The sequence below is a fragment of the Delphinus delphis genome, chromosome 18 (genome assembly GCF_949987515.2).
Source record: "Delphinus delphis chromosome 18, mDelDel1.2, whole genome shotgun sequence".
In the NCBI taxonomy this organism is placed as follows: Eukaryota; Metazoa; Chordata; class Mammalia; order Artiodactyla; family Delphinidae; genus Delphinus; species Delphinus delphis.
This window is the reverse complement of record NC_082700.1, coordinates 9,061,062-9,075,607: the sequence shown is the minus strand read 5'-3', so window position 1 is coordinate 9,075,607 and position 14,546 is coordinate 9,061,062. Positions and strand designations below refer to the sequence as shown.

The 14,546-nt window shown below is 34.6% G+C and overlaps 1 protein-coding gene across 6 annotated transcripts in view; it reads right to left on the bottom strand.

Moving 5' to 3' along the window:
• PDS5B (PDS5 cohesin associated factor B) overlaps nucleotides 1-14,546 on the bottom strand; it is a 197,080-nt gene that overhangs the window by 55,679 nt on the left and 126,855 nt on the right. For all 6 annotated transcript variants that reach the window (XM_069540023.1, XM_059996004.1, XM_059996005.2 and 3 more), the window contains one exon: nucleotides 12,428-12,588. In XM_069540023.1, coding sequence (XP_069396124.1) covers nucleotides 12,428-12,588 — 161 coding nt within the window. The remainder of the gene's footprint in view (nucleotides 1-12,427; nucleotides 12,589-14,546) is intronic.

Genomic DNA, 14,546 nt, shown 5'->3' with positions numbered 1-14,546 from the left:
GCAGTACAAGGAGAAGTAGAGACCCAAATAGAGCCTGGTGGTTGCATGCAGTTGAGGGAGACAGGAATGAGAATTCAGGGAGGCCAAGGGAGCTATACTTTCTACAGCAAAGCACCACAGAGGAGGGAGCTACAAAGAGAGAAAGAGAGCTTGAGTTCTGTAGACCTGAAGAGGGGTATCCCTGAGTCTTTGGCTGAATAATGATCAGCGTCACGCAAGAGCAAAAACTACCTAAGACCAGGAAAAGAATGTTAGAAAGAAGTAGGCCAAAAAACTCCCTACCACACACAGGGCTGGTAGCAATTCATGTTTCCACCAGCCACAGCAGAAAGACCTTCAAATATATAATCAGGACAAAATTAATCAATAGACGCAGTCCCCGAAATGGCACAGGTGACAGAATTAGCAAAGACATAAAAACAGTTGTTATAAATATGCTCCATATGCTCATGAAGGTAAGAAGAAAACATGAACGTGATGAGGACAGAAGTGAAATATATATATATTAAAAAGACCCAAATGGAACTACTAATTCTGAAAAATATAATACCTCAAATTAAAAATAGATACATAGAATAAAAGCAGATTATATATATTATAGAAGAAATGATCAGTGAACTTGAAGACATAGCAATAGAAACTATGCAAAATAAAACAAAGGGGGGGGGGACAGGAAAAAAAATAAGAATGGCACATCAGTGACCTCTAAGACAATATTAAGTAGTCAAAAATACATGCAATTGGAGTCCCAGAAACCAAGGGGGTGAGAAGGGGAGAACATTGGAAAAAAAAAAAAAAAAGAGAAAGAATTACCAAAACAACTCCAAATATGATGAAAATAAACCCACAGTCCCAAGAATATCAATAAACCTCAAGCAGAAGAAACATTAAGTACACCATTCCAAGGCACATCAGTATCAATTTGGTGAAAACAGCGATAAAAAAAAAAAAATCTCAAAACCAGTCAGAGAAGACATATTATGTACAGAGGAACAAAGAATGAAAGATCACTTTTCATCAGAAACTATGCAGTCCAGAAAATAAGAGAGTGACATCTTTCAGGTACTGAAAACCAAAAGAACTCTCAACCTAGAATTCTTATTCCAAGCAAAAATACTTTAAGAATGAAGATAAAATAAAGACTTTTTCAGACAAAGAAAAGCTAAGATAATTAATTATAAGCAGAATTATACTCTAAGAAACATTAAAGTTATTCAGGAACAAAAATGATACCAGCTGAAACTATGGATAGATATCCAAAACATGAAGAATGGTAAAAAAAGGTAAATATATGTGTACAAATCAAAGAAATATGCTATTGTTAATCTGAGATATATCAAAGTGTTTAGGGCAAAAATATCAGTAACATATTGTAGCATTTATAACATACATAGGAACAAAATGTATGACAACAAAAGCACAAAAGCCTGGAGGGGGAAGGCATGGAAGTATACTGCTGCAAGATTTTTACAATATACATTAAGGGGTATAATTTTATTTGAACACAGATAAGCCAATAAAATAAAATCATTAAAAATAGTCAACCTCAAAGAGGGCAGAAATAGAAAGAAATGGGAACATATATTAAGATGGCAGCTTTAAACCCAACTGTATCAACAGTTACATTAAATGGTAAATGGTATAAACATTCCAATTGAAAGAGTGTGTCAAATTGGATTAAAACAACCAAAATCAAAACAAACCAACAAAAACAAAACAAAGACCCAACTCAAACTATAGGATATTTACAAGGTATTTATTTTAAATATTAAGCCCCAGGAACATTTACAGGGAAGGAAGGAAGGGGGGGAGGGAACGAGGGAGGAACGGAAGAATGAAAGAATGAGAGAACTGGGACTTCCCTGGTGCCACAGTGGTTAAGAATCCGCCTGCCAATGCAGGGGACACGGGTTCGAGCCCTGGTCCAGGAAGATCCCACGTGCTGCAGAGCAACTAAGCCCGTGTGTCACAAATACTGAGCCTGCGCTCCAGAGCCCGCAAGCCACAACTACTGAGCCCGCACGCCACAACTACTGAAGCCTGCGTGCCTAGAGCCCGTGCTCCACAACAAGAGAAGCCACCGCAGTGAGAAGCCCACGCACTGCAACAGAGTAGCCCCCGCTCGCCACAACTAGAGAAAGCCTGCGTGCAGCAACGAAGACCCAACACAGCCAAAAATAAATAAATAAATAAAATTTTAATGTTAATAAAAAAAAAGAATGACAGAATAAAAGACTGAAAGAAAGAGATATGCCTTGCAAACACGAATACAAATGAAAGTAGATGCTGCTCTCAAAGACTGCAGAACAAGGAAGCTAACCAGGGACAAGGAGAAACATTTCATTAACAACATAGTCTGTAGACAAGGCTATGGGGAACCAAGTACATTCATACACTGCTGGAGAGAATGCGAAATGGTATAACTACTACAGAGGGAACTGTAACAATATCTAGTAAAATTATGTATGCATTTATTCTATGATATATCCACAAAATAAATATTTCAATGTGGAATAACTGCTAGTATATGTAAAGAGAAAAAAAGCAAGGTGGAGAAAGGCATGTATAGTGTACTTTTTATCATTCTTCTATCAAAGAGGTCATGTGAACACACATACATATACACATACGCACTGAAACATATCTAGACCAACATGCATGAAAAGACTTCTTTTAAGTTTATCTATAGGTAAGAAGGAATAGGGTAGAGTGTTGACGAGTACAAGCTAGACTTTTTAGAATATATCTTGCTTTTTCAGCTTGTCTTTAAAACCTGTGAATATTTCATATAATTAAGAAATAAAAATTTTTTAAAGTAACCTCAAAAAATAAAAAGAAACAAATGAACGAAAGTGTGCATCCATTTGGTGGCATAACCACACAAAGAATCATTCCAAGTAACTTTAAAACACAAGAATTTGACTGTAAATCCCTAGTGTGATGCACCCTAAATACATAAGAGAACTACATAAGGCAAACAAACAGCTGTTTTTAGGAATCACACTGGTGGTGCTACTACTATTCTGAGACTGTTCTGTATTTATTATGGGATAATTCAAATGAGTTATTATGTAATATCATAGTTTTATCATCCTGTATTAGCTTGGCATAGGGGAAAAGATAAAAATGTAAAATTGAAGAGGCTCAATAAAAACCCAATTTGAACTGGAATAATCAATATAAACATACAATGCATTTTATCTTCCAAAAAACCTTTTTTTTTTTTTTAAGCTGTATGCACAGAATTGTCCTAGAAAAGTGACCCACACATTAGCAATTAGTACACACAAGACTGACATTCTGATTTCTTAATACTATTCCCATTAAAAGGAACCAGGGCTCCTCAGAGAAATGGCTGAATCCAGGTCTGGGGCAGGACATGTACAAGATGGGTCTGGAACATTTTGTCATACCAGGTTGCAAAGACTGCAAAGATTAGTGGAGTTATTCAAAAGGATTCAGAAGTCAATCTGAATAGCCTATAGATGGGACAATGTGAGCATCGAGTGATCACTGTAATTGACTGAAACACAAATATGAGTAAATCCATCAGTTTATAATGATATTTTTAAAAGACGACAACAGAGGATACTAGTAAACGCCTCACTCTTTATTTTGAACTCTGTTCAATACATAAAAGAATCACCCACTACTTACAGATATGGAAAACAAACTTATGGTTACCAAAGGGGAAGTGTGGCGGGGAGGGATAAATGAGGCGCTTAGGATGAACATATACACACTACTACATATGTATAAGACAGATAACCAACAAGGACCTACTGTAGAGCACAGGGAATTCTACTCAATATTCTGTGATAACCTATATGAGAAAAGACTCTAAAAAAAAAGAATATATGTATAAATGAATCACTTTGCTGTACATCTGAAACTAACACAACATTGTAAAGCAACTATACTCCAATAAAAAAAAGATTATTCATGATGTTTAAAATAAACTGATAAATTAAATGAAAAAAAGCATTTTAATTTTTCTTTATGTGCTTTAAAGTAATGTTTACGTTTCTGCAAGTTAATTGACTTAGAGCAAAACGAATAATATTAGGTACAGAAAAAAAGCCTGAATAAATAACTTCTGACCCCAAAAATAAAGGAAAAAAAAAAAGTATCAAGCACTTATCCTGCCAAAGAATAGATGAGAAGTTCCTCTTTATAAAAGTATTCAGCTAACAAGTGATAAAGGAATGACACAGTATCATTACTGATTACTAAATATGACCAGCTGCTAACATCATAAAAGAGAAACAGCCAGGTATTACATTCCTCCTGACAGAAGAGCATACCACCACCTACAAAGTGGTCCTGTGACGACAAAATAGCTGAAGCAGAATCCAATCAGGCCTCTGGATTCAACTATCACTTTACAGAAAACACAGGAAAACATTAAAGCATGCCAAAGGCACACAATTAGCAAAAATCAAAAGTCAGTTTATGTGAAACTATTCAAGATAAACAACCTGGTTTCTTCATCAAACACAAAGAGACGAGCTAACTGGAGGGGGAACCTACAGGAGAAAAGGGACTTCAGAGACCTATCAAGCAGTAACAATGTAGAAACCTCACTTGGATCCCGATTCAAAAAAAAACCAAACTGTTAAAAAAAAATTACTATGTTTTAATTGGATATTATTATTAGGAAATTATTATTAATTGTGTTTACGATAAAAGCATTGTGATCATTTTTTTAGAGTTCTTATCTTTTGGAGATACTGAGATGTGTAGATGAAAATATAGAGTCTGGGATTTGTTTTCAGATATAAGGGGAATGTGGGGAGTGGGCAGAATTATAAATTAATCAAAGTGGCTTTTAGTTATTTATATATAAACGGGTTGGTGGATACATGGGAGTTCACTATTATATTCTACCTCTTCTTTATATGTTAGAAAACTTCAATAATAAACTATGTAAAAAAAACAATTCGAGCCTCACCAAAATGCCCTCTTTTTAGTCTGTGATTTGTGGCTTCCTTGTGAAATGAAAAATTATTATTTTCTGGTTACTTCAGTAACTGAAGTCCCCGGAGAAGACCTATCGTCTCATAAGTCACACACAAGTAAGAAGCAACTATGGTGGGACTTTCAAAGATAGCATAAGAAATTTTAAGTTCATCCAATGTTCTGCATTCTCATTTCAACAGAAAACAGAAATAAACCAAAACAATAAGGAAGGGAAAAAAAACAATTTCAAGAATTCTAAAGCCCTAGGCAGACTGAGAAGTTAATGAACGTAAATGAAGCGACTACCTTCTGACTGCTTTTTATATTAGTAAGTTTCTATTAAAGGAAATCCTTTATTCCCTCATTAAATTGATTTTTCCCCTTCAAATTCAAGGGGAAACCCCCCTGCCGCCCCACTTGCGAACAAAACTGAAAAACACATTAAAAACACTAAAGAAAAAAACTCCAAATCCTACTACCCTGAAATAATTAGTGTTAACATTATTTTAGAACTACTTCTAAAATTTCTCTGTACATACATACACATATTAAATAAATGAGAATACAAAACATATATTTGGAAACTTTTTTTTTTAAAAGGTCACACAGGTCTTCAGTGTCTGGCTATACCACAATTAATCTAACCAGTCTCCTACCACTGAACATTTAGATGGTTTTTTTTTTTTTTTTTTAAATCTTGACAACAAACAATGAACATCCCTGTGCTAGCTCTTTATCTAGTGTCTCTGAGCTTTATATCCTATAATCTGCTCTGAGATCCTGGAGCTGTAAATCTGCAAATTACATTTCCCAGACTCCCACAAGAGCTGGTAGGTTCTTCCAACAAGAGACACCACAGCTTCTTTAAGGCCTTCTCTGCAGTAGCTGTGCTGCCCTGCAGCAAGAGCCAGGCCACCCCTACTCTGACAGTTAGTTGGCACAATGTGGACAGGCTCTTCCACCCATTGGGCAGTCCTTAACACCGCTTATTCCCAGTTGTTCCACCAGCCCTAAGGGTGGTAACTGCTTCCGGCAAATCATAATCTCTGAGCTGCCAAAGCAACTTTTTGCTCTTTCAAGCTTCAAACATCTGTATTAATTAATTTATTTATGTTTAAAATACCTGGAATGGTTTCTGCTTCTGACTGGACCCTGAACCATATAACCACTATGTAGACGTATTTTCTAATTATCTCTGGGATAAATACCTCAAAGTGAAACTACAGTATTAAACACCACACACATTTTAAGTTGGTAAGTATTACCACATTACCAACTCAGAAAAGCTGCATCCGTTTATATTCCAACTGAGAGCAGCACTGGCATGCTAGCTAAAACTGGTTATACAGCACGTGGGTATTGTATTTTCCTCCAGCACTCTTAGCAGGCATAAATGTCCTTTCCTAATGTGATGAAGGACTTCCTGTTTGTAAATTTCTTATTTATTCCCTATGTTAGTATTCTACTGTGAGATATGTCTGTTATTCCTTTGTTAAGAATCTTAATACATTACAAATATTATTAACCTTTTCTAAAGTCATATATATTGAAAATAGCTTCCCAGCATACCAGTTCTGTTTCCAATTTATTTCATGATTTTTGCTTTTGTCTAAATAGTATTCTCCCTCACTAAAATATAAGGGCAGAGACTTAACCTGTCCTTTTCATTTTAACATCCTCAAGTACCTTATACACAATGAAGGCTCTACAAATATTTTTTCAATAAATGAATTTTTAAAAATCCAACCCATCAATATTTCAATTGTGACTTGGCATCAGTGTCCCTTTCACCACAAAGTAAGAAGTTACAAAAAATGTACTGGTTACTAATACGTTTATTAATTAATTTTATATATATTTGAAATCTTAGATATATGAATAATCTTTGACTCATCTGGAATACATGTAAAAGCAAGTAAGCAGTCTACATTAATTTTTCTTTTTAAAACAGCTTGCCAATTATTTACTCAATAATCTAAGTTTTCCTAATTTCTTTGTTAAATATTATACCCCTCACTATTACAGGGTTGTACAGGGTTGCAAATTTCTTATACACTTTACTTCTAAATCTTCTGATTTCTACTCGTATAATATTTTCTAAATTATTGTTAATGGTATATAAAGAAAGCTTTGGATTTTTACATACTTATTTTGCCCATCTTATTTTTTAGTATTTTACTAGTTCTGCAGTTCATTCTCTTGAATTTTTCTTAGAATATGATAACTTTGCTTCCTCCTTTCCAACGCCTCCACCTCTTATTTTCTTATGTAATTATATTGGTTAATGCTTCCAAAACAATGTTAAATCATAGCAGAGCTAGTGTATTTTCTCATCTTGCTCCTGATTTTACTGGGAATGCTTCTAGTGTTTTACCATATGATGGTGTATACTGGCTTGAGAAGTATGAAGGCATTAAATCGTATTTTATTGGGTTTAAGTATAAATAGCTGATTTTTTTTTTATCAGAAGCCCTTTCAGCAGCTGTCAAAATGATCTATTGTGTGCCCTTTCCCTTTTACTCATTTATACAATGAATTATAACATGAATATTAGGCTTCTTAGTAGTAACCCTTTTTGTATTCCTGGAATTAATCACATTTGGCCATAGTATATTCTTGTTTTACTGTAGTAAACTCTCTTTTTGATAATATTTTATGTACAATTTTTGCATCAACATTAGTAAGATTTGTCTTAGTTTTCTTTTGGAGGGATATCTTTTATCAGGTTTTAGCATTCCTGTAGTTACCTTGGCTTTATAAGAAGTAATCTAAATGCTTTCTTTTTCCCCCATGCTCTAAACAACTTAAATAAATTAGAATTCCTATGTGGTTTTTATATATATATATATAGATAGATAGATAGATAGATAGATAGATATAGATATAGATTTGAAATACCTCCTTTAACACACACCTTTTATTTGCCCTTATTATTATTATTAGAGGGTAATTTTCTCTAATTCTTTTATAGTTATAGTCTATTAGGTTTTCTTCTTCCCTCTACTTGACCCAATTTTATTTATTTACATCACCCTTAAAAAAAAATTCAAGTTTTCAAATATCTAAGACATAGATATAGCCACATCTAAAACTTAAATAATGAAAGTAAAATGATGAGAAAAGACAAATCAGAGAGATGCAGACAAGAAGAAAACAAGAGTTTGATTTTAGGGGCATAAACTAAACTGAATGCAAAGGGAAAAAAAATCACACAACTTGGTAGACAGAGTGACCTCACGATAAAAAGGCGCTAGGGCTTCCCTGGTGGCGCAGTGGTTGAGAGTCCGCCTGCCAATGCAGGGGACACGGGTTCGTACCCTGGTCCGGGAAGATCCCACATGCCACGGAGCGGCTGGGCCCGTGAGCCATGGCCGCTGAGCCTGCGCGTCCGGAGCCTGTGCTCTGCAATGGGAGAGGCCACAACAGTGAGAGGCCCGTATTAAGGGGCTAATACATTCCTTAAGTCCTTGAATCCTAAATAATATCCTTCATTTCCCCTTATTTAAGCACAACTTGGCTAGTTAGGAAATGCTTTAGATACATTCTTTTTGTCCATCAGAACTCTCTAGTTGTTGAATCATTAACTTTGGAAAACTTTTGTGGTTGAAAAGAAATAAGTCAGCCTCATTACCTTTCCATTGTACATGATCTACCTTTTTTTTTTTCCCTTGATGTTTATGAAATCACTTCTGTAATCTCTGAAAAGTCAGTAAATTCCATCACAATAATTTCCTAAAACATGAGCACTTTTAATCTCCAGATTCATGTTTTCATTCATTCTAAACAAGTTTACTATTATTTTTTTAAAATGTTTTCCATTTCCCATTATTCTGTTGTCTTCTCCACAGAAACTAATCATGGCTTTTCACTATCTGCAATTCTCTCTAACTGCCTTCATTTCTTTGCCCACTGTATCTACATTCTATGCAGTTTCCTCAAGTTCAACAGAACCCTTCCTGGTTACATTTTCAATAATGTTTATTCTGCTCCTTGCTGTTTACAATAAATTACTTTCTATAATACAAATATGTTGCTGCTCTTCTTTACCCTTAGTTCTGCCATTTCTCTTTTTATGTTATCTTATTTTTGTTCTTTTTTTCCAGATGTCATTGACTGTTTAATTTTCTTGGCAGTTTAGAACAACTGTCTAAAATTTTCTTTTTTCCTAGAAAAATACAATTCTTCCAAAGTGCTGATCAGCTATCTTTTGAATGCTAAATTATCCCCATAGGATTCATGTTTGTTAATTTATTTGTATTCTGTTAATTCATCTTTGAATAAGAGAAATTCTCTCTGGCTCCACCATTTAAACAAAAATGTAGATAGTGTCTCCCTGAGGACTGAACATTGGGCACTTGTTTTAAAAGATTAACATCAGAACTCTCAACTCAAACTACACTTGCTTAATTAGCTGGATAAACAGCATGGAGGAAGAAGTTGGGACTAAAGGTATCAAGTCCTTTTTTTCTGTGTAATTTCTAAGTCTGCTTAAGCTCCCCCAATTGAGAACCAGCTCCACTTGGACTATGACCACACCTTATGCTGTAGGGGACTCTCAGTTTTGGCACATCTGCCTACTTTGGGATGAGCCAGATTCCTGAGAGACTTACTGAGTCATAATGGAACCCATAATTCACCATAATTTTAGTTTAGTGGGTCAGCACATAATTTTTTCTGTTCCTGTAAAGTTGGTGAGACGTTTGCTTCACAATTCTACTCTAAGCCTTACCTCACCTGTAAGCTTTGCTCCTCCTGTTAAGCCCAGAGAAAAATGGTATGACCGCAAAGCCTCTCCTTTAGCTCTATTCCAGCTGAAATTAGATTTTCCCTATTTCTCTCAAAGCTGCCCATATCTCAAACTCCTCCCTCTAAATGAGCAGATGAAAGAACACTTATTATACATTCCCTTAAACATCTGATTCAGGGATACATTTATCAACTGTCAATGTTTTCACACTCAATTCAGTCTAAATGGCTTATCTAGCACCAATTCTGTCCAGCTTGTGGTAGCTTCTACTTAGATACATTTTTCTTTTAAATTATTTTAGGGAATTCAAGGGAAGATAATTTAATAAACATTCATTTAACTCTATCGTTTTTCCTCAACATCAACTCACCCAATTTAATAATTTAAAATATAAAATCTGCAAACATATTTTATCTCCTGGAAGACGTATACTATGAATTACTTCATCGAGAACAGTGTGTACACACAGTAGGTATTCAATATCAGCTGAATTAATTCTCCTCATGAGAGATATCCGAAATATACTCAGCATATATATCAAATAACTCTAAGTACTTCAGTTCCATATTAAAGCAGAGTATGTTTTAAAATGCCCTCGTGTGTTCTAAAATGTCCACCTTTCAACCTTGCTCTCGTAGTTCTCCTACAAATATATCAAACAATGTTTCTTTAAAATATAAAGCGTACTAGGAAAGACAGTTTAGAATGAAAACTAAAACCTCCATTGAATAAATCAAACTAAAACTTGTTTAAAGCTCCAATTAAGAAAGGAACTGTGCCATAATGGATATGGTACCATAAGCACTGCAAACAAACAGGCCTATATTCAAATCTTCACTCTGCTATTTGCTAGCTATGTGACCTAGAACCATTTACCTCAAGTAAACATTAGATTCCCCATTTGGAAGATTAGGATAATTCCTACAAATCACACTGAATTGTTCCAAGGTTTAAATGAGATAATACAATAAGTGGGCATCCAGTATATGGTAGAGTTATATACAGTTTATACATATAGTGTGTGTGTATACATATATCTCCAAATTCTGATCTCTGATCTGGATAGGAGAGTCGCAGCTCCATTCCAAAGGGAAATTTATGTTCTCGGCTCCCTTAAAAATTAAGAAGCCAGTTCTAAACAATAAAGTTTCTTATCCTTGCTAAAAAGTATACTGTTACAAAATTATTTTATGTTTCAATTATCACTTAAATAATGCTTTTGTCCTATATATCAATAGTTTCTAGAATTAAGTTCATGCAAGTAGAAAGTAATAACAGAAAGTATACCTGAGCCTCTAAAAGCTAGCTTTGTCCAAGTCTCTTTCTAAAGAAAAGAGCCACAGGCAATTCTTCAACATGAAGAAGCACAGTACCCCAACCACAACTAACTAGACCAAAAGTAACGAGCTGGAAGTAAAACCAACCACCAGTGACTATGGCAATATCAAGACCAACTATCAGCTATGCTCTCCAGGAACAGGGAGGAGAGATGCATACAGAGAAGCAAGCAGGGATTCATAAAGAATGAAGACTTATTCTTTTTGAGCTATTAGAGAATTTGAGCTATTTGAGAATCTTGAACAATAATCAACCACTATTAGAGATCACCAGGATAAGAGCACAATTTCCAATTCTTGGAAATACTAGAACACACAAACACACACACATAACACACTGCTGTTAGGATGCTTATACCATGCTTCTCTGTTTCCCTGTGCCAAATAAAGCAATACTTCTGAAAATTTTCGAGTCAATACTCATATCACAGGAGAAAGTAAAGAGTGCTATGGACAATCCTGTTGAAATGCCTTTGGAATTTCCCATAGGATCTTAAATTTTCATGAATTACTTATCCTGTGCCATAATATGCCAAGGAACTGTTTTACTGTAAAACTGTTTTCATTAAAATCTTTAAGCGCGGGCTTCCCTGGTGGCGCAGTGGTTGAGAGTCCGCCTGCCAATGCAGGCGACACAGGTTCATGCCCCGGTCCGGGAAGATCCCACATGCCGCGGAGCGGCTAGGCCCATGAACCATGGCCACTGAGCCTGTGTGTCCGGAGCCTGTACTCCACAGCGGGAGAGGCCACAACAGTGAGAGGCCTGCGTTCCGCAAAAAAAAAAAAAAAAAAAAAAAAAAATCTTTAAGGGCTTCCCTGGTGGTGCAGTAGTTAAGAATCCGCCTGCCAATACAGGGGACAAGGGTTCGAGCCCTGGTCCGGGAAGATCCCACGTGCCACGGGGCAACTAAGCCCACGTGCCACAACTACTGAGCCCACATGCCACAACTACTGAAGCCTGCGTGCCTAGAGGCCCGTGCTCCACAACAAGAGAAGCCACTGCAATGAGAAGCCCGTGCGCCACAACGAAGAGTAGCCCCCACTCACCACAACTAGGGAAAGCCCGCGTGCAGCAATGAATACCCAACGCAGCCAAAAATAAATAAATTTTTTAAAAAGTATATATACAATTCAAAAAAAAAATCTTTAATCAAAACTGATGCTTCAGAAAGAAACGCCATGCTCACCCTACATTTTCATGAATCTTCTAAAACCAATCAATGCTTTCTCCCAGGAAATGAGAATCTAAACTGAATATTTTAGACTTAAGATAACCCAGACATTATTTCCTCAAAACTTAAAAGATTCCAACTATTACATAAATCAAGAAACAGTAAGTATTTTTCTGTCTTCCAGAATATTTATCAGAAAAATCTCAACTCACGATCTGATGTGTGGGAAATCCTCTTCAATTTTGCTTCCTGTGTTTTTGAAAATTTGGAGTGCAGCTTCTGCTACTTTTTCATCATCCATTTTCAGACAAGCCAGGAGAGATTCAAATGTTTCAGCAGAATGAAACGAGATGGGATGTGTAAATGAGAGTACCTAAAAAATGATCATAAAAAATGATCTGTAATCCTTTTCACCTTTATAAATCTGAAATGTTACATATTAGAAATACTACAAATCCAAGTAAATACAAAAATAATTATGCTAAAAAATCAATAAGAGCACTATAAATAAAATTTAAAACAAATATGTAACAGAAATGTTCTGTTACATATTTGTTTTTGTTTATTTGTTTATATATATATCAATATATATATTGATATAGATATCAATAAGAGCACTATAAAAAATTTAAAACAAATATATAACAGAAATGTTCTTGTGTAGGAAGACTGTACAGTCTAAAGAAACAATTACCTTCAAAATTAAATTACATGTACCATAATTCTACTCAGAATAATCTGGATTTGGTTAATGTTTGGAGAGGGGGGTGGTGGAGAATGAAGGTAGGAGAAAAGGAAAATGAGAAGAGAGAATTTAAGAAGATATCTCTATGATTCTTAACAAAGATCATTAGAAGAGACCAGCTAATAACATTTTCAGAAAAAAGTAATCTAGGGAAGGGGGTAAAACACCAGACAATAAACGATATTGTAAGGTTACAATAATCAAATCAACATGGTACTAACATTAGAAGCGACAACAAAAAAAAATAAAGCAATAAATAGAGCTTACCATATATATGCACTTAAGATAGGGTGTAATAGATTATAAAGATGGTAACAGAAAATAAATGAGAATGGATGGAATTTTTATTTTTAATAAATAGTCCTGGTAAAGGTGGATAGTTATTTGGAGGAAATCAAATTAGACCCTCCCCTACAATACACAATTTCAAAATAAATTTTAGCTGCATTGTTTCAAATTTAAAAATCACAGACAATAAAAACCCCTCTGAACATGACAGGACTTTTAAGCTTAAAATAAACAATTAGACTCAAATGTAGAATGTAAAAACAAGCAAGTAGTAGAAAAACGTATGAGCATAATGCCATATTTATAAGACTGAGAAACAAGCAAAGTAAGTGATGTTATTTAGAGATATAGACATAAATGGAAAATCTATACAGAAAAGTTAAGAGAATAATAAACTCCAGATTCAGGACAATCAGACCTGGGAGATGTGGGGTAAAAAGCCACTCAGTGAACTTCAACAGTATTAATATTCTATTTAATTTGAGTTCGCATTCCTTTTACTTTCTATTAGTATTCATTTTATTACTATACTTTATAACTTAAACAGAATACATTTTATTTTTTTATATATCAAATATGTCCTATAAAAAAAGCCAAGGAAGTTAAAAGCACACTTAAGTCAGTTAAAAAAACAAGATTGAGATGTCAGTAGAAAATGAACACAGGATAAAAGCAATGAATTCACTATAGAGAAGACACTAATGATCAACATATGAAAGGTGGATCTCACTAGCAATAATTATATAAATTAAAGCATTATTTTTCGCTTATCAGATTAGTAAAACTCTTAAAATTTTATACTATTCCAAATTTGTGAAGATAGGAGATAGGCACCTTCATACACTGTTGACTGAATTATATATACTGTATGAGTACGATTTCTCTGTAAAGGAATTTGAATACACATATATCCAAGAATTTTGAAAGTGGTCATTCTCTTTGACCCAGTAATGTCCTTCTAGTATTTTAAAAAAAAAAAAAAAAAGAAAGAAAGACATTAGCAGGAGATCTTATTTACCTTAGCAGTAATAAAATTAGAAAAATCTAAATATCCAACAATATGAAAGTAGTTGGGAACACTATGATATCTCCAAAATGAACTAATCAAAAAATAATGTTTATTATTATTTTTAGTATGAGCCAGACACTCTGCTAAGACATTACGTACATGATTTAATTTAGTCCCTGTGAGAGAAGTACTGTTACTAACTCCATTATAGATGAGGAAACAGAGGCAATTAACTTAAAGCATACATCTAAAATAAGATCTGTTTTTTGACACTTAAAAATACTGTCAA